The sequence below is a fragment of the Salvelinus sp. IW2-2015 genome, linkage group LG17 (assembly GCF_002910315.2).
Source record: "Salvelinus sp. IW2-2015 linkage group LG17, ASM291031v2, whole genome shotgun sequence".
Taxonomy (NCBI): Eukaryota; Metazoa; Chordata; class Actinopteri; order Salmoniformes; family Salmonidae; genus Salvelinus; species Salvelinus sp. IW2-2015.
Window position 1 is genome coordinate 26,969,428 of NC_036857.1, and position 21,296 is coordinate 26,990,723.

At 43.2% G+C, this 21,296-nt stretch overlaps 2 protein-coding genes across 8 annotated transcripts in view; one reads left to right on the top strand and one right to left on the bottom strand.

Annotated features, from left to right (window-relative positions):
• LOC111976624 (6-phosphofructo-2-kinase/fructose-2,6-bisphosphatase) overlaps positions 1-13,026 on the bottom strand; it is a 26,876-nt gene extending 13,850 nt beyond the window's left edge. For 2 of the 5 annotated variants that reach the window (XM_024005604.2, XM_024005610.2), the window contains exon 1: positions 12,843-13,024. In XM_024005604.2, the coding sequence (XP_023861372.1) occupies positions 12,843-12,891 (49 nt within the window). In that variant the 5' untranslated portion in view covers positions 12,892-13,024. Of the gene's footprint in view, positions 1-1,046; positions 1,138-12,842 lie in introns of those variants that run through there. The other 3 variants (XM_024005608.2, XM_070448050.1, XM_024005609.1) reach the window with 3 other exon arrangements.
• Positions 1-20,928, top strand: part of LOC111976621 (UDP-glucuronosyltransferase 2A2) — a 27,568-nt gene extending 6,640 nt beyond the window's left edge. The window contains exons 1-5 of one of the 3 annotated variants that reach the window (XM_024005598.2): positions 15,101-15,445; positions 16,085-16,212; positions 18,602-18,756; positions 18,999-19,198; positions 19,375-20,928. In XM_024005598.2, the coding sequence (XP_023861366.1) occupies positions 16,206-16,212; positions 18,602-18,756; positions 18,999-19,198; positions 19,375-20,620 (1,608 nt within the window). In that variant the 5' untranslated portion in view covers positions 15,101-15,445; positions 16,085-16,205 and the 3' untranslated portion in view covers positions 20,621-20,928. Of the gene's footprint in view, positions 1-15,100; positions 15,446-16,084; positions 16,213-18,601; positions 18,757-18,998; positions 19,199-19,374 lie in introns of those variants that run through there. The other 2 variants (XM_024005596.2, XM_024005599.2) reach the window with 2 other exon arrangements.
• Positions 20,929-21,296: the final 368 nt, after the last annotated feature.

Genomic DNA, 21,296 nt, shown 5'->3' on the forward strand with positions numbered 1-21,296 from the left:
GAATAGCGGGTGAATAGCATGCTATTCTCATGCTTAAATTCAAGGTCAGAATACGTATAATGAGAACATTACTCTAAGAGGGATGATTTACAGTAGGAGAACTAGGATATATAGAAGGTGATCCAGGTCCTCCCTGTGTACTCTGTTTGAATGGTGACTGACTGCAGCTTCGGCATAAAGTATCCAGTGGTGTAAAGAACTTAAGTAAAAATACTTTAAACACTTAAGTTTTTTTATTTTTAGGGTATCTAATACAATTTTACTTCACTAAAGAAGTAAAGAAAATAATGTACTTTTTACATACATTTTCCCTGACACCCAAGTAAAAATTGTCCCAGTCGTGCACTTATCAAGAGAACATTCCTGGTCATCCCTACTGCCTCTGATCTGGCGGACTACCTAAACACAAATGCTTCATTTGTAAATTAATGTCTGAGTGTTGGAGTATGCCTCAGGCTATCCGTAAATACAGTTTTAACAACATTTGTGCTGTCTGGTTTGCATATTATAAGGAATTTGAAATGATTTCTACTTTTACTTTTGATACTTAAGTATATTTAAAACCAAATACTTTTACTCAAGTAGTATTTTACTGGGTGACTTTCACTTGAGTCATTTTCTATTAAGGTATCTTTACTTTTACTCAAGTATGCCATTTTAGTACTTTTTCCACCGCTGACAGTATCCATGCCAATGATGCCATGCAGGTCACAGGACAGTGTTAAAGCAGGACAGCAGAGAGCAGCACTGTAATCCCAAGGCCCACTTATTCCATTGAGAGACAGATGCCTGCCATCAGCGTGAGAGAGAAGGAATAGAATAGAATAGATCTATGAGTGTCACAATATGAAACAATCAGTCTTAACTTCGCAACAAGAGCAACACTTGAACACTCATCCACCTGTTGTTTCAGGTAACTTTCCCATGGCTCATACTAATGAATGAATTAAGAAGTTGATAGGAAAGAAGTGAGAGAACAGAGAGGGGGAAGAAACAGGGAGAGAGAACTTGACAGAAAGCCAGACTGAGTGGTTCTTCTCACTTACAGCCTCCTGCGATTTAGCTTGCAGCCTCCTATCCCCAACCATGGCACCCAGATCTTGAGCAGCGGAGTCTGCGTTAGCTCATTCTTCTCCTGGTCTGTGGTCATGCCAGCACTCGGCAAAGCACAGACAGACAGAGTCATGCAACACAGCACTGTCCTCCCGGCCCTGTGGAGCGGAGCGAGCGTGAGCGAGGGAGGGAGACAAGAGGAGCAAGACAGAAGCTTGTTTCAATGAATTCTTGCACGGTCACCTGACTGTTGCCTAGGAGAACGAGGGGAAGTGGGAAGGGGAGGACCTCTAGGATAACGCCCCAAATGGCACCCGATTCTCTATGGTGAAACAGTTTTTTGCAAGGACAAAGGTGCCCTAAAGTAGTGCACTATGTAGGGAACATGGTGGATTTTGGGACATGATATATAGCTCTGTAGCTTAGCCATGCTGTTTCACTGCTACTCAGCAGTTAGTGAAGAACATGGCCAGAGGAAACTGCAGCAGCAAAAATATGGTTTTGTACATTTCTCTTGCTATCTTTAGTGCCATGTCACACATCTCACCAGATGTGTGACTCCTCATCTCTATTGGCTGGAGATTTTAGTTTCCTCTAAAGTAGTACCCTCTGGCCATGTTCCTCACTAACTGCTGAGGAGCAGTGAAACAGCATGGCTAAGGTACAGAGCTACATCCCGAATGGCAACATATTCCCTACACAGTGCACTAGAGCCCTATGGGCCCTGGTCAAAAGTAGTGCACTGGTATATTTAAGCAATAAGGCCCGAGGTGGTGTGGTATATGCCCAATATACCACGGCTAAGGGCTGTTCTTAGGCGTCACACAACGCAGAGTGCTAGGACACAGACCGTAGCCAGGGTATATTGGCCATATATATCACAAATCCCGGAGGTGCCTTACTGCTATTACAAACTGGTTACCAACGTAATTAGTGCAGTAAAAACGATCTGATATACCACGGCTGTCAGCCAATCAGCATTCAGGGCTCGAACCATCTAGTTTATAATTACATTTAGAAACAGTGTGGTGTTCATTAATTATGCCACAAGGTGGCAGTTGAAAGTCAGAGTTCGAAGATAAACTGGCTCTATGGTTACTGACACTCGTCTGTAGCCTGCAGCAGCAAAAGAAACAGACTATGTTTTCTGCTGTCTTTCAGCTCTGGTGCAATCATTCTCATTCAGACAATATCTGACTTTGTTGACAGTAGTTCAACAAGTTACTAAGGTAGTAAGGCAACACGCTATCACAGTCTCACGTTAGAATTTGACGTTCATCCATGTATCTCAAATGTCAAATTTGGAAGTTGTTCCAAGCGTCAAATTTTAAAGTGATTAAGTTTAGGCATTAACTCTGAATGGTTAAGGTAAGGGTTAAGGTTTGGGATAGGCTTAAAACAAAAATATCAAAAACAACTTTCTATTGCTAGATTCAAACATGCAACCTTTTGAACCAGAGCCAGATGCTTACGCCCATCCACCATCCCCGTCCACAATGCCCTACCAGTATCATGGGTGACCTGCCTGAATAAGGTACTAACCAGATTAAAGAATTAGACAGCTGACAGCCTTATGAGACATGTGCCGTCCCTGATCTGATCTCATTACAACTCAATTACTCATTTACAAGCATTTAGCTACGCTACACCCGCAATAACATCTGCTAAATAAGTGTATGCAACCAATAAAATTTGATTTAATTTAATGCAGTGGAATTTTAAAGGGAAGGAGCATCATGGATTAGATTATGTGATAAATAGATCATATATCCTGCCAGCAGGCAGGGAAAACTGTTTGAAATGACAACAATTCATTACAACAAGATTACAACCAGTTGTAAACTGACATTTTCAACTAACTTTGCCTATATCCTCTGGCTGCTTATTTATACAGTATCTTACACCTGACAGTTTAGTAGTCTTACATTCAGTGGCAACATTATTTGGACCCTTTCCACTGTGGGGTTTGCTGTAACAATTGTGACTTACAACTTATCAAGGCTGAAATGGGCATAAAAATAGGATACTTTTGAATAAAACGTTGTGGTCAAATTRTAACAGAGACAGACAGACAATTCGTTTGCAAATTAGTCTGACATCATCTTGGCCTGTGCCAGTACTCCCAAACAGGTAATGCCAAATCAAATATAATAAAATTTTATTGGTCACATGCACATGGTTAGCAGATGTTGTTGCGGGTGTAGTGAAATGCTTGTGCCTCTACTTCTAACATTGCAGCAATATCTAACAAGTAATCTAACAATACCACAACAACTACCTAATCCACACAAATCTATGTAAAAGTAATGGAATAAAAATATACACCTATAAATATATGGATGAGCAATGACCGAGCGGCATAGGCAAGATGCAAAAGATGGTATAAAATACATTATATACATATGTGATGAGTAATGCAAGATTTGTAGACATTATTAAAGTGACTAGTGATCAATTTATTAAAGTGCCTAATGATTTCAAGTCTGTATGTAGGCAGCAGCCTCACTGTGTTAGTGATGGCTGTTTAACAGTCTGATGGCCTTGAGATAGAAGCTATTTTTCAGTCTCTCTGTTCCAGCTTTGATGCACCTGTACTGACCTCGCCTTCTGGATGGTAGCGGGGTGAACAGGCAGTGGCTCGGGTGGTTGTTGTCCTTGATGATATTTTTGGCCTTCCTGCGACATCAGGTACTGTAGGTGTCCTGGAGGGCAGGTAGTTTGCCCCCGGTGATGCGTTGTGCAGACCGCACCACTCTCTGGAGAACCCTGCGGTTATGGGCGGTGTAGTTTCCGTACCAGGCGGGAATGATTCCTGACAGGAGGCTCTCAATTGTGCATCTGTAAAAGTTTGTGAGGGTCTTAGGTGACAAGCCAAATTTCTTCAGCCTCCTGAGGTTGAAGAGGCGCTGTTGCATCTTCTTCACCACACTGTCTGTGTGGACCATTTCAGTTTGTCTGTGATGTGTATGCCGAGGAACTTAAAACTTTCCACCTTCTCCACTGCGGTCCCATTGATGTGGATAGTGTGGTGCTCCCTCTGGTGTTTCCTGAAGTCCACGATCATCTCCTTTGTTTTGGTGTTGAGTGAGAGGTTGTTTTCCTGACACCTCTGTCCTCTATACTGTTCCAACCTGTTATGATTGTTCAATTCAGGTTCCTCAAACACTTCACCATTATAATGTTATGAACTTTATTGTTCACATTAACATGTTGGTCATCTGTAATTCACATGTTTTACAGTGCGTATAAGTTTTTGTACTTTTTTCAGAATTGTAAATACATGTAGTAAATTTGGTATTTCCCGAAGTCCCTGTAGGCTGTCTCGTCGTTATTGGTAATCAAGCCTACTACTGTTGTGTCGTCTGCAAACTTGATGATTGAATTGGAGGCGTGCATGGCCACGTAGTCATGGGTGAACAGGGAGTACAGGAAGGGGCTGAGTATGCACCCTTGTGGGGCCCCAGTGTTGAGGATCAGCGAAGTGGAGATGTTGTTTCCTACCTTCACCACCTAGGGGGGGCCCGCCCGGAAGTCCAGGACCCAATTACATAGGGCGGGGTTGAGACCCAGGGCCTCAAGCTTAATGATGAGTTTGGAGGGTACTATGATTGAATGCTGAGCTGTAATCAATGAACAGCATTCTTACATAGGTATTCCTCTTGTCCAGATGGGATAGGGCAGTGTGCAGTTGGATGGCGATTATATGGTCTGTGGACCTATTGGTGCGGTACGCAAATTGAAGTGGGTCTAGGGTGAAAGGTAAGTTGCAGGTGATATGATCCTTGACTAGTCTCTCAAAGCACTTCATGATGACAGAAGTGAGTGCTACAGGGTGATAGTCATTTAGTTAAGTTACCTTTGCCTTCTTGGACACAGGAACAATGGTGGCCATCTTGAAGCATTTGGGGACAGCAGACTGGGATAGGGAGATATTGAATATGTCCTTAAGCACGTCAGCTGGTCTGCACATGCTCTGAGGACAGCATAGGGATGCCGTCTGGGCGAGGGTCGGCCACGGAGAAGGAGAGCCCACAGTCTTTGGTAGCGGGCCGCGTCGGTTGCACTGTATTATCCTCAAAGTGGGCAAAGAAGGTGTTTAGTTTGTGTGGAAGCAAGACGTCCATATCCGTGACGTGGCTGGTTGTCTTTTTGTAGTCTGTGATTGTCTGTAGACCCTGCCATATACATCTTGTTTCTGAACCATTGAATTGCGACTCCACTTTGTTTCTATACTGACATTTCGCTTATTTGATTGCCTTGTGGAGGGAATAACTACACTGTTTGTATTCGGCCATATTCCCAGTCAACTTTCCATAGTTAAATGTAGTGGTGTGCGCTTTCAGTTTTGCGCAAATGCCGCCATTTATCCACGGTTTATGGTTATGGTAGGTTTTAATAGTCACAGTGGGTACAACATCTCCTATCCACTTCCTTATAAACTCACTCACTGAATCAGCGTATACATCAATATTATTCTCTGAAGCTACCCGTAACATGTCCTAGTCCGCGTGATCAAAACAGTCTTGGAGCGTGGATTCCGATTGGTCAGACCAGTGTTGAATAGTTCTTGTCACGGGTACATCCTGTTTGAGTTTCTGCCTATAGGAAGGGAGTAGCAAAATGGAGTGGTGGTCAGATTTGCCAAAGGGAGGGCAGAGGAGGGCCTTGTATGCATCACGGAAGTTAGAGTAGTAGCGATCCGGAGTTTTGCCAGCGTGAGTGCTGCAGTCAATATACTGATAGAATTTAGATAGCCTTGTTCTCAAATTTGCTTTGTTAAAATCCCCAGCTACAATAAATGCAGCCTCAGGCTATATGGTTTACAGTTTGCATAAAGTCCAGTGAAGTTCCTTGAGGGCCGTTGTGGTATCGGCTTGATATACACGGCTGTGACAACAATAACGAGAATTCTCTTGGTAGATATTATGGTCAGCATTTGATTGTGAGGAATTCTAGGTCAGGTGAACAAAAGGACTTGACTTGAGTATGTTGTTACAATTACACCATGAGTCGTTAATCATGAAACATACACCCCCGCCCTTCTTTTTCCCAGAGAGATGTTTATTCCTGTCAGCGTGACGCACAAAAAAATCCCAGTGGCTGTACCGACCCCGACAGCATATACCGAGAGAGCCATGTTTCTGTGAAACAGAGTATGTTGCAATCCCTAATGTCTCTCTGGAAAGCAACCCTTGCCCTAATTTCGTCTACCTTGTTATCTAGAGACTGGAAATTAGCGAGTAATATACTCGGAATCGGTGGGTGGTGTGCGCTCCTCCGAAGTCTGACCAAAAGGCTGCTCTGTCTACCTCTTCTGCGGCGATGTTGTTTTGGGTCAGCCTCTGGAATCAGTGCCCGTAACACAGCTGGACATTCTTGTATCTTTAGTGTCAGACCTCATACCAACTGTTACCGATTTGCCTAGTCGGCTACATTCTGGGCAAATAGAATTGTATGCCTATTGTCAGTTGGCATGTTAAAAAGGCTATGTAGCAAACGTAATATTCTGCAGTAGCCTACAGACATTGTTTATGCCTTTCAGTAATGATCACAGTGTCTAGATCTGTTTTTGTTAGTAGAGCCCAGGAGAGAGAGGAACATGTTATCCTTGCCGGCTGAGAGTTTGGCCTATTAGGAATTTAGTCTGGCCTCCCTGCTCCAAATAGAGTGACAGGGATAGACAGTACTGTAGCAGCTGAGCAATGAGCTATGACTGGGCAGCAGCTGTAAACCCCAGCTAAGTGCAAGTGTTCCTGAAAACACTGGGACCTCTCTCTCTCTCTGTGATGTCTTAGCAAGCCTTTCACAACACACTGTTCTGAAGGACCACTATTGAAAAGTTTATCTTCGAGAAGAGAGAGGAGGGAGCCATAAGGGTGAGATTGAGAAAGAATGCATAAGTATCCATCATGATGTTTTAATGCTCTTCAACTCTTTGATATTTACCAGAGCTGACTTCACTAAGTCCTGTGGATAAACCCTCACATTTTGCCAGTGCTGGAGTTTCAGAGGCTGACAGAAACAAACCTAGCCTGGGGCGGCAGGTAGCCTAGTGGTTAGAGCGTTGGGCCAGTAACCGAAATGTTGCTGGATTGAATCCCTTTGCTGACAAGGTTAAAATCTGCCGTTCTGCCCCTGAACAAGGCAGTTAACCCACTGTTCCCCAGTAGGCCGCCATTGTAAATAAGAATTTGTTCTTAACTGGTTTACTTAGCTAAAAAAAAGAGAACCCAAGATTAGAGCCATAGAGAGGAACCAACATTTTCACACATTGGACAGACACTGTGGCACAGAGAAAAGCGTAAAAACACACCGGTCCATGTGAATAGAGGAAAAGCATGTCTGTATAATGTTGCATGTTCATACAGTGGGGAGAACAAGTATTTGATACACTGCCGATTTTGCAGGTTTTCCTACTTACAAAGCATGTAGGTCCCGTCAATTTTTATCATAGGTACACTTCAACTGTGAGAGACGGAATCTAAAACAAAAATCCAGAAAATCACATTGTATGATTTTTAAGTAATTATTTGCATTTTATTGCATGACATAAGTATTTGATCACCTACCAACCAGTAAGAATTCCGGCTCTCACAGACCTGTTAGTTTTTCTTTAAGAAGCCCTCCTGTTCTCCACTCATTACCTGTATTAACTGCACCTGTTTGAAACTCGTTACCTGTATAAAAGACACTGTCCACACACTCAATCAAACAGACTCCAACCTCTCCACAATGGCCAAGACAGAGAGCTGTGTAAGGACATCAGGGATAAATTGTAGACCTGTACAAGGCTGGGAGGGCTACAGGACAATAGCCAAGCAGCTTGGTGAGAAGGCAACAACTGTTGGCACCAATTATTAGAAAATGGAAGAAGTTCAAGATGACGGTCAATCACCCTCGGTCTGGGGCTCCATGCAAGATCTTACCTCGTGGGGCATCAATGATCATGAGGAATGTGAGGGATCAACCCAGAACTACACGGCAGGACCTGGTCAATGACCTGAAGAGAGCTGGACCACAGTCTCAAAGAAAACCATTAGTAAACACACTACGCCGTCATGGATTAAAATCCTGCAGCGCACGCAAGGTCCCCTGCTCAGCCAGCGCATGTCCAGGCCCGTCTGAAGTTTGCCAATGACCATCTGGATGATCCAGAGGAGGAATGGGAAAGGTCATGTGGTCTGATGAGACAAAATAGAGCTTTTTGCTCTAAACTCCACTCGCCGTGTTTGGAGGAATAGAAGGATAGGAGTACAACCCCAAGAACACCATCCCAACCGTGAAGCATGGAGGTGGAAACATCATTCTTTGGGGATGCTTTTCTGCAAAGGGGACAGGACGACTGCACCGTATTGAGGGAGGATGGATGGGGCCATGTATCGCGAGATCTTGACCAACAACCTCCTTCCCTAGTAAGAGCATTTGAAGATGGGTCGTGGCTGGTGTCTTCCAGCATGACAACGACCCCGAAACACACAAGCTCAGGGTAAACAAACTAAGGAGTTGCTCCGTAAGAAGCATCTCAAGGTCCTGGAGTGGCCTAGCCAGTCTCCAGACCTGAACCCAATAGAAAATCTTTGGAGGGAGCCGAAAGTCCGTATTGCCCAGCGACAGCCCCGAAACCTGAAGGATCTGGAGAAGGTCTGTATGGAGGAGTGGGCCAAAATCCCTGCTGCAGTGTGTGCTAACCTGGTCAAGAACTACAGGAAACGTATGATCTCTGTAATTGCAAACTAAGGTTTCTGTACCAAATATTCAGTTCTGCTTTTCTGATGTATCAAATACTTATGTCATGCAATAAAATGCAAATTAATTACTTAAAAATCATACAATGTGATTTTCTGGATTTTTGTTTTAGATTCCTTCTCTCACAGTTGAAGTGTACCTATGATAAAAATTACAGACCTCTACATGCTTTGTAAGTAGGAAAACCTGCAAAATTGTCAGTGTATCAAATACTTGTTCTCCCCACTGTATCTCTATCCCATTGAGAAAAACTGGTTGCAATAACGTCAAAGCAACCTTGTTTCTGGTTGATATGACTTTACAGCCAGCCTGCTGGGATATGACTTTACATACGTCTCTGGTGTGTGTGCTCTAATATTTGCAAATATGTGTGTGTGTTTCTGTGTGCAAAGTGTGTGTGTTTGTGTGCACAGACACATGTTCATCCCAGGTCTCTTGTGTTCATCCCAGGTCTCTAAAGAGACAGCCGGGTGTCAATATCTCCTCCGTGGCGTCCAGACCTGACCATTCACTGCATCCCCCCGTCCCCCTGGCCCAGAGGCAGCCTGCCTCATGCTCTGGATTCAGAGCTGGTACCCACAGCGGAAAAGTCTCACTGGGGCAGCTTCCTGCTGAGGCAACATGGGGTCACAACCCTCTGTTCCCATCTTGCGTCACACATTTCTGTGTCACATACTGAGTTGTCATCATAACCTTTGGATATTGCTAGAAGGGGTTCTGACTTGCATGAATTTCACATCTATTCAGTCCTGAATGATATTCTGCTGATGTGTTGCTCTCCCTTCTTGCATGTGTTGCCTATGACAGACTGCAGGCTGAGCTGCTTGGTGTGGGACTGATCTCGATCTCTCGCTCTCTCTCGCTCGCGAACTGTAAACAGCATACAAAATGAATGTTTACTTGGAACATAATGTACTTAAGGTGGTTGAGGTTCCATTCCATATGATGGCACGAGGTAAGAGGGATCATGACATTTTGCAGTTGGTTGAGCAAGACAGACCGTCCCAGAACAGGCCCCAATGATCTGATCAGGTTCCATACGAGGAAGCATCAACATGTCAAGCATGTTTCCAGCGAGCTTGAAGGGTCCTGGTTGGGCAACTGGCCAAGTGCTGCTGACTAGCTTCATTCATTCACAGATAGTCTACTAGCATACTATTCCGGTCCCGTACCATGTTAAGCATACTGTATGTCAACAGAGCACAGGACCAAAACTAAAACTACTGGCTCGTTCAATGAAATTAGTGCCTTTTTGCATCCCTTTGATATTTTGAGTAGAAATTGTGCACCAATATTGCATTTTAAAAGCCTGTTATATTAAATGAAGTTCCCTTTAATATAGACCACATTCAGAATTCAATCAATCAGGCCTCCCGGGTGGCGCAGTGGTCTAGGGCACTGCATCGCAGCGCTAGCTGCGCCACCAGAGTCTCTGGGTTCGCGCCCAGGCTCTGTCGCAGCCGGCCGCGACCGGGAGGTCCGTGGGGCGACGCACAATTGGCCTAGCGTCGTCCGGGTTAGGGAGGGTTTGGCTGTTAGGGATATCCTTGTCTCATCGCGCTCCAGCGACTCCTGTGGCGGGCCGGAGGGAGCCAGGTGCATGGTGTTTCCTCCGACACATTGGTGCGGCTGGCTTCCGGGTTGGAGGCGCGCTGTGTTAAGCAGTGCGGCTTGGTTGGGTTGTGCTTCGGAGGACGCATGGCTTTCGACCTTCGTCTCTCCCGAGCCCGTACGGGAGTTGTAGCGATGAGACAAGATAGTAATTACTAGCGATTGGATACCATGAAAATTGGGGAGAAAAGGGGGTAAAATTTATTTTAAAAAATATAAAAAAGAAGCTTTTTAATATAAATCTTGACTCGTTAAAATGCCAAAATTCAGCAACCCTCTGTGACTTCTAGGAAAATTCACCCTAGTTATTTTGTTGCTTTGCCAAAGTCCTTTCTGAAGATAATTATTTATTTAATGTGATTAGTGATTCATTTATGTCTGTCCCTCATTTTAAGGTAAATCCTGTTACATGAACTGGACTCATATTTTAATATGGTGAAACTATTCCTTTTTAAATATGCTTTACAAAAGAAACATTGAACAACTAATAGTCAAGTCATAGTGTAAAAGCAGGTGAGCTGGTTCTGCTCATTTTGGCCATTTTGTGTTGTGGTGGAAAACTGAGCGGGTTGAGCGTAACACGTCAACCCTGTTACCCATACTGTACATACACAGGCTAGAAATATTTTAACAATACATTTTTTTTGTGTGAAGCTTGCATTTGATTGCCACTACCCTGTTGCACACAACAAACTTCCAGGGGATTCATGGCTTATATAAGATGAAATCGTCAACCCTGTTACGGTCAACCTTGTTACTGTATTTGGCACTGGGTAATATTTGGTTGAGATGTTGATCAATGAGATTTCAACTTTTATTCACCCACTCAAAATACAGAAGTTTGTTGAATTCCCAAATGTGTTATCACAGCGCTTTCAACCATTTAAAAGCACAACAAAGTTCAAATGTGAATACAACATCAGATATTTTGTATTTACTGTATTTAACTACTTACTGTGTTTCATCTAATAGCAGAACCAAATGACCTGGATTGCAGTTGAGATTACATTAAAAGTACGTAATGCAAGTGATCAATGATGTTCAAGATTCTGCACAGATTATTACAGCAATTGTGAAGATCTCCGTAGACCTGCGACCTTTGCATGCTATCTTGAACATGCACGCTTTCTATGATTACATAAGTAGTTACAGTAGGCTAACCTCAATGTGACTTAGCCAAATAAATAATTTATGTTGGATTCACTTCTCCATCGCAACCAAAAATCTAAGTTAAAGAATATGAGTAAATCAAATCAAACTTTATTTAAAGTGCGTTTAAAGTTTTGATTTTATTTAGTCCTATTCTTTAGCAACAAAAAAAAATGGTTGCGATGGAGAAGTGATTCCAACATATCAATTATTAATTTGTAGACAAATGGGAATTAAAGCCAGACTAAGTCAGAGACACAGATGGAATGATCCAAGCAGAAGATCTCCTTCAAATGTTGATATTTGGTTGCGTTGACAACCAAACACAATTCAATATCCAGTTTGTCTACAAATTAATAATCAATATGTTGGATTCACATTTCCATCTCAACCAAAAAATGTAAGTTAAAGTTGGAATAGATTTAGTCCTATTCTTTAAATGCACTTTAAATAAAGTTTGATTTGATTTAGTACTATTCTTTAACTTACATTTTTGGCTGAAATGAAGACGTGAATCCAACGTATTAATGATTAACTTGAAGATTACATTTGAAATCAACCAAAGCTTGAAAACCTAGGCCTTTATATATTGTCTATTTTTAGTTGAAGCCTGGGTTGAACTGAAACAATACCTGTTGATGACTTTACAAATGCTATATAGGCCTAAATAGTATTATTGATGATGACTTATAAAGTATGGTTGCATTTCATTTTCTCTGTTAAACCTACACTTTGGAATGACTTCGATAGCAACAGTGAATATGTTTAGTTATTAACCTCTTGAGATGGGAAAATGTGTTTTTTATGAAGTTAAACATGTGCTCTTTATGGCAGAATGTTAAAGTCAGGTGGAATCAAGTTAAACTTCTCAAACGGCACCGACTTGGTGGATCAACCCTTCTACAGTATAAGGAAATAGAGGGAAACAACAGAAGATAGTTACCAGAGGGACAGACCTTCCCAAGTCCTTTCCCATTTGGTCTGTGTGTCCATTCTTTTTAAATTCAGGCAGCTCAACTTGAAACGCAGAGAACACGTTGTCCTGTCTGTTGTCCTCCTGTATATTGTACTGTCTGCATCACAGGGTGCACCAAGTCTATTTTTACTCGCATGTACTTCTGTGCTTCAGCACTCAGTCCCCTGAACAACATGTGCTCGTACCAACATGTGCATAGAAAGCACTAAACCAGCAGAGTAAAGTTGGACTTTACTATACTATCTCAGAGCTTACTACTCCTCTCTCTCAAAAGAGATATTGCTTGTTTTTCAATGATTGGTCTCACCTGCACTGTCACAGCGGCGCCTCATGTATTCCATATTGGGCAGTTCCATCCCTGCCAATATTCTCAGTGTGTCTAAGAGAAGAGTGCACGGTTTGAAGAAGACTAGCGGATGGCTATGGAGCTGCTGCCAGATGCTCTTATCAATGTAACAAAACCTCTCTGCCAAAGCCTTTTCTCCCCCTTCACCCCCTCCTTCCTCTTTCTACGACACATGGACATATGATAGTGGCACTGGGCTTGTCCTTTAATGTTTTCCAAGTCTTGGGTTCACAGTTCACAACCTACAAACACAGACATACATACACACACACACACACACACACACACACACACACAGCCAGGGGAGTGAGCTCATAACAGGAGCAAAGGTCACCAAGGGGGTTTTAACCTTTTCAACTCTGTCGCTCCATTTATCATTCTGACCTGAGTTGAAATAATATTTGAAATCTTTTAAATACTATTAGCGTTTGCTTCAGCCTGCCTGTAGTGCCAGGTGGGAGGGGTTTACAGTTCCGTGACTCTTCTTTAGGTTCCATTGCACCGGGCAAGCTCAATCAAGCCCAGCTAGCTGACATATGGAATTGTTTTAAGATGGTCATACTATGGATCATTTAGGTAGAAAAAAATGTACTCAGGAAAATATACACTGCTCAAAAGAATAAAGGGAACACTTAAACAACACAATGTAACTCCAAGTCAATCACACTTCTGTGAAATCAAACTGTCCACTTAGGAAGCAACACTGATTGACAATAAATTTCACATGCTGTTGTGCAAATGGAATAGACAAAAGGTGGAAATTATAGGCAATTAGCAAGACACCCCCAAWAAAGGAGTGYTTCTGCAGGTGGTGATCACAGACCACTTCTCAGTTCCTATGCTTCCTGGCTGATGTTTTGGTCACTTTTGAATGCTGGCGGTGCTTTCACTCTAGTGGTAGCATGAGACGGAGTCTACAACCCACACAAGTGGCTCAGGTAGTGCAGCTCATCCAGGATGGCACATCAATGCGAGCTGTGGCAAGAAGGTTTGCTATGTCTGTCAGCGTAGTGTCCAGAGCATGGAGGCGCTACCAGGAGACAGGCCAGTACATCAGGAGACGTGGAGGAGGCCGGAGGAGGCCGTAGGAGGGCAACAACCCAGCAGCAGGACCGCTACCTCCGCCTTTGTGCAAGGAGGAGCACTGCCAGAGCCCTGSAAAATGACCTCCAGCAGGCCACAAATGTGCACTACGCTACAGACGTTTACGTGAGAAGACCGATTTTCGGGATGTCTTATGGTCTGACAAACACAGCTCTAGCTCTGCCACGTTTTACCACAGACATGTGACACTGGTGGATTCAGACGCATCCAATGCAAAAAAACAGATTTCTCTAGTTTAAACTGACAGTTTTTGATGGTGATTTCTTTCTTATGTCATTTAGATTGACGCACTGCTGCATCAATCGACTCTAGGGGTTAACCTGTCTCCTCCCCTTTATCTAAACTGATTGAAGTGGATTTACCAAGTGATATCAATTACTTGGATTCACCTAGTCAGTCTATGTCCTAGAAAGAGCAGGTGTCCTTGATGTTTTGTGAAATCAGTGTATGTCATACTGCATTATACAGCATATTACTGCATGCACATTGAAATACATAGGCTACCATTAGCTGTATGTGTAATGTCTTCCACAAAAGCATGGTATTTCTGCAGCAAGTAGCATACACAAGCTATATTCTTGATGTGAGGCCCCAAAATAATCCAGTGAAATCTTACCGATATGCAGTGGTAATGCAACATCACATTTACCAACATCCTCACCTCCCACACAGCCATGGATGGCAGCCAGCAAAACTAAAACGTATCATCATAGCTCATCTGGTTTTCCAATATAAACCTTCTGTTGATCAGACATGTAGCTATGTAACAAAACAGAGCACCAAATCAATCAAAATAATAATTTGTTTGATTTTAATCCCAGTCACACTCAGTACTCGCTCAGGAATTTGCCTCCCTAATCTCAATAAGACAGCTAGGTGTATTATGTTGTAATGAGTTTCTGGCTGCACAATGTGTTACTGTACTGTAATGATCCCTTGGGCCACCACACAAGTATTGACATCAGATTTGATTCAATTTCATTTGGCGAGGGTTGGAAGCGAAGGAAAGATTCTTTGTTTGGATTCCCATTAGCAGACTTCTTGGCGACCGCAAGTCTTCCTGGAGTTTGAAATATATATCAACAGAGAAACTGAGAAGAGGCCCTGGGTTTGGAAATGTTGAAGTCTGAAGATTAGAGTGAAACCTTTTCAAAACAACATCCATCCAAGAGAGGAAAAGCGAGTACAAGACAGTAAGAAAGAAAGGCAGAGGAGAAGGGAAAGGGAGAGAACTGATGGGCTGCTATGTGCTCTCTGACCGTTGGATCTACTGACTGGGAGTACCCTCATGAGTGACGGACTTGACTGGCCTGAACGAAGTGCAATGGTACAGTTAAAGTATCCTTCGGGGCATCCATAGATTACATATTCACTTTCAGTGTAGTTACTCATTCACTTGGAGTGAGGCTCAGACAGGATAGCTGTATGGTGGAGAAGAAGCAAAAGGATGGATTTTAGAGGTAAGGATTTACTTTGCTGTTCTGTATTTGTAAATGATAGTTTCCATTGGCAAGGCCAAATCATATTCATCCAAATACTCGAATGACTGATAATACTTGAATGACTGATGGTAAGTCCCGTTGACCATGTAGTTTGGGTAATGTAATATTTTAGCAAGATCTTTTTTGTGATATCCAATCGGTAGTTACAGTCTTGTCCCATCACTGCAACTCCTGTACGGAGAAATGCGTCATCCGAAACACAACCCTGCCAAGCCGCATTGCTTCTTGACACTGCTTGCTGAACCCGGAAGCCACACCAATGTGTTGGAGGAAGGACACACCGTACAACTGGCGACACAAGTCAGCGCGCATGTGCCCGGCCGGCCAAACCCTCCCCTAATCCTGACGACGCTGGGCCAATTGTGCGCCGCCTCATGGGTCTACCCGGTTCGCGGCAGGCTGCGACACAGCCTAGGATTGAACCTGGGTCTGTAGTGACACCTTAGACCGATGCTCCACTCGTGAGGCGACATCAAAGTTCTTTGTACATTACATTTTGAAATGTATTAGAGCCAATCATTTGTTTAAAATGTCAATCATTTTACTAACTTACCAAAATGTTGTATCTCATCCTGCACATCTCTCTCTCTAAACCAGGTGGTTTGTGTTGAAACTTAATCATAGTGTCCTGTACAGTAATACTGTGCGTCATTAGATATAGTTTGGGATAAGGACACATCCTGCAGCATAAAGAGGTCGTGTTCCTATCTGCTGCTGAATGACTGGTAAGGAATAGGGTGGGGTGTACTTTACACAATACTTACTGAGGATTACAAAACTCTTCTTGGCAGAACAACTGTGTCACATCAAATTACAGTACATTTCATCTTTGATCTGAGGCTGGGCTGGTCTTAGTTTTTTGGGGGCCCTAAGCAAAATTTGGTTTGGGGGCCACCCACCTCACGGGTAAAACATTTTAATGGTCCCCCTCTTGAGGGCAGAGAGAAAAAAATTGAAGTTTTCAGGTTAATTTCCTGCAATTCTACACATTTTGCCATGGGGCATAGAGAAAGAATTTAAGTTTTAAAGCACATTTTCTGCAATTCTACACATTTTGCCATGGGGCGGAGAAAAATGTTGCAGGTTTCTAACTAATTTCATGCAATTCTACTCATTGTGTCATGCAACAGGCAGAAACTTTCAGTTTTAAAACAAATTRTCTGCAATTCTAAAACATTTTCCATGGGATGGAGAGAATTTAGCAGTTTTTAGAACATTTTTCATGCAATTCTACTCATTTCTTCCTTGAGGCGGGGAGAAAAATATGCATTTTTAAATCCAATTTCCTGCAATTCTACACATTTTGCCATGACTTATACCTTATACCATTCATAGATATCTGAGTGAGAGTGACTAACAAAATCAATGGGGGCACCCTGAAGGTCAGGGCCCCTGGGAACATGCCCTGCGTGCCTGATCAGTAATTCTGCCAAGAATACTACAAGGTGTATTTAGCTAGCTAGACTAACTTACCAATTAAAAAAATGTGAGCTGACATGGGCAAGACATTTACAAGAGAAAAACTGCTAACGCGCTACCAAATTTCAAAATTGCACCTGTGTATTCTACTACTCTAACTCTCAACAGTAAGTTGAGACTCCGACTGAATTCCTAATATGCATATATCTTTTTATTTAAAAAACAGTTTGTCGCTTATGCGAGCGTGCCCCAAGGATCAATACTGGGGCCCCTCCTGTTCAGCCTGTACATTAATGATCTGCCTTCTGTCTGTACTGGGTCTGAAGTTCAAATGTATGCAGATGATACAGTGATATATGTGCATGCAAAGAGCAAACAACAAGCTGCACAAGAACTCACTACTGTAATGGTCCAGGTTACAAAGTGGCTCAGTGACTCGTGTTTGCATCTCAATGTGAAAAAAACTGTTTGCATGTTCTTCACAAAGAGGGCAACAGATGCTACTGAGCCAGATGCCTATGTGTCAGGGTGGTATCTGATTTTAAGTACCTTGGCATCATACTTGATTCCAACCTCTCTTTTAAAAAGCATGTGAAAAAGGTAATTCAACCTAGCTAATTTCCGATTTATACGAAATAGTTTGACTACAGAGGTAGCAAAACTGTACTTAAAATCTATGATACTCCCCCACTTAACATACTGCTTGATTAGTTGGGCCCAAGCTTGCTGTACATTAAAACCTATTCAGTCTGTCTACAAACAGGCTCTCAAAGTGCTTGATAGGAAGCCCAATAGCCATCATCACTGTTACATCCTCAGAAAGCATGAGCTCCTGAGTTGGGAAAATCTTGTGCAATACWCTGACGCATGTCTTGTATTCAAGATCCTAAATGGCCTGGCTCCCCCTCCACTCAGTATTTTTGTTAAACAGAAAACCAAAACATATGGCAGCAGATCCACAAGGTCTGCCATGCGAGGTGACTGTATAGTTCCCTTAAGGAAAAGCACCTTTAGTAAATCCGCTTTCTCTGTGAGAGCTTCCCATGTCTGGAATACACTGCCATCAGACACACACAACTGCACCACATATCACACTTTCACAAAATGCATGAAGACATGGCTAAAGGTCAATCAGATTTGTGAACATAATTCCTAGCTGTGTATTGCTGCTTTCCATGTTGTCTGTTGTCTGTAGCTTGGTGGTGTGGAAAGGTGTGGAAACACTGTTGCTTTTATGAATTTTGTCTTGCTGCTTTTTTGTTCTATGTTGCTCTGTCTGTATGCTACGTCTTGCTTGTCCTATGTTGCTCTGCTTGTGCTCACTGCTCAATGATTGCCTATATTGTAATTGTTTTTAATAACCTGCCCAGGGACTGCTGTTGAAAATTAGCCGGCTGGCTAAAACCGGCACTTTTACTGAAACGTTGATTAATGTGCACTGTCCCTGTAAAAATAAAATAAACTCAAATGCCAGAGCCCTGATCTAAGGACTCACTGACCCGTGTAAGCGAAATGTGAAAAATAACTATGGTGTGTAAAGTACATTCTTAGTTTATGGATGTCAATTTACCAGTTCTGTACTCATTTTTACTGTTGTGTCCCAGTTAAGTGTATTTCATGGTCTTTACAATGTACAGTATTTTAGTGTATTTACAGTGTATGTCAGTCTATTTATCCCGCTCTGTCTCTCCACAGTGATGGGGTCCTGTGTGGCCTTAGTGCCTGTCCTTCTGCTCCTGTCCTCCCTGCAGCCCAGTGAGGCTGGGAGGGTCCTGGTCTACCCTGTCGACGGCAGCCACTGGCTCAACATGAGGATACTGGTGGAGGCTCTTCACACCCAGGGTCACCAGGTCATTAAGCATGAGACAATCTCATGATATGAGAACAAAACAATATGTACAATGGACTTTAAAAAGAAATGTACTGCAATACTATTTATCACATAACTGCCCGTAAAAAATACAGTTGAATTAACATTCCTATTATGATTTATGATTTGCCATCGTTGAGAAACCTTTTGAAATGTTGTTAAAATACAAATGCAGAGGAACGTACCGAACCAAGAGCTGAGTGTACTGTCTTTCCCTTACAGGTGACCGTTCTGCGCTCCTCCACCAGCTGGTACGTGGCTGAACACTCCCCCCACTACACCTCCATTACTGTGCCCCAGGCTCAGCCCCAGAACATTGAGAGTCAGGAGTTCATGGCCCACTTCCTGAAGAGGTCGCTGGAGATCCAGCGGGGCAAGGGCTCACCCTGGGCCTTCCTGCAGTTCTGTGGGAACCTCTTCAGGTACAAATATACGCCAAAGGCAGGACTAACAGCCAAAACCACATTCCTTCCCAAAACAATGAAATTGAGGCCAATTTGCATTTTTGCACGAGCTAGTTCATTGTTTTATGCTGATACATGCCTGATGTTTAAATTGTGTTTTTGTCTGTTTACTTTGATTGATCTAATCTGTTCAGCATGCTGAGGCAGAACCAGGAGATGGTGGCCGAGCTGGTCGTCACCATGTTTGAGAACCAGACTCTGATGAGAGATCTGAAGGAGGCTGAGTATGACCTGGTCCTGACTGACCCAGTGTTCCCTGCCGGGGTCCTGGTGGCCCACTACCTCCAGCTCCCCCTGGTTCTCAATGTGCGCTGGGTCCTCAGCGGGGAGGGACACTTTGCCATCGCTCCCTCGCCATTATCCTACGTTCCTCAAGTATTCTCCCGCAACTCTGACCAGATGAACTTTGCACAGAGGCTGAATAACATATTCTACCACTGTCTCAGCTACTACATGTATCGTTACGTCTCCAACCCGCCTTACCAGGCCGTGTGCGACCGCTACTTTGCCCCTGATGAGGTGGACGTCATATCCCTTATCCAGGGAGCTGATCTGTGGCTGATGAGGGTGGACTTCGTCTTTGAGTTCCCTAGACCCACCATGCCGAACGTAGTCTACACTGGCGGGTTCCAGTGCAAACCCTCCAAGCCTTTACCTGCAGCTTTAGAGGACTTTGTCCAGAGTTCTGGAGAACACGGGGTGGTGGTGATGTCACTGGGGACTCTGTTGGGTGGACTGGGTCCAGAGATGACAGAGGTCATAGCCTCAGCCTTCGCCCGGCTGCCCCAGAAGGTGATGTGGAGACACCTGGGAGAGAGGCCTTTGTCTCTAGGCAACAACACCCTGCTAGTGAAATGGCTGCCTCAGAACGACCTCCTGGGTCACCCCAAAACCAAAGTGTTCGTCACACACGGGGGCACCAACGGGATCTACGAGGCCATCTATCACGGAGTCCCAGTGTTGGGTATCCCTCTCATCTTTGACCAGTTTGACAACATGGTGCGCATGAAGGCCAGAGGAGTGGCAGAGGTTATGGAGGTTACAACGTTAGAGGTGGAATCCTTAACACAGACTCTGATGGACATTCTGGATGAAGAGAAGCCCTACAGAGAGAATATGAGAAGACTATCACGGTTGCACCACGACCGGCCTATAGAACCTTTGGATAGCGCCATCTTCTGGCTGGAGTTTGTTATGCGACACAAGGGGGCAGCTCACCTACGTACAGAGTCCTATAAGATGCCATGGTATGTCTATCATAATGTGGATGTTCTAGCACTGCTGCTGGGCTCTGCTCTGCTTGTTCTGGTGTTGTTTGTGGTTTCCTGTATGTGCTTGGTAAGAGGATTACGAAAGAGGAGAAAGTCCAAGTTGGAGTGATTATGTTACTTACTTAGTTATTACACTGCTAACAATCCAACCATACAGTAGATGTGGGGAAAGCAATTGCAAAACACCTGAAGGTTGTTATAATGGGATTTCCAAAGTGTGTCTGTCTCTGGTATTTTATGTAGAGAACCTTCCTAATATGTCAAGGATATAGGTTGAATCAAGGTTTTATTGGGTTATTACGATGCAATCCTGCATTTGCTGTGTATTTTCACTCATGTTATCAATTTTATAATATACAGTGTAAATTGTGAAATCTTTTAATGAAATGAGAATAAATTCAAATGATGTGGAATAAACAGCGAAAGTCTTCTTGATAACTTTGCATTTTCACTTTAGAATACTTCACAAGCAACTTTTTAAAACCTTATGTTCAGGTATGCAGCAGATCACCACACAGGAAATCCTTAAGTGGTGATAACTTTACATTTTGAAAGCAGATTTACACCTTTCGTGAAAACAACGTTTCCTGTTCTTCTGCAAATGCATTCACAGCACTTTGTGTTTTCACATGGCTCTTATCGTATCCTTAATACAAAGCGCCATAAACCAATACAGCCTACTGTGTGCTTAGTTGCAACTGTCTGACAATATTATACATTTACAAAATCTTTACATCTATCAGTTGAATATACTGTATATTTACATCTCTTAGATACAATGAATA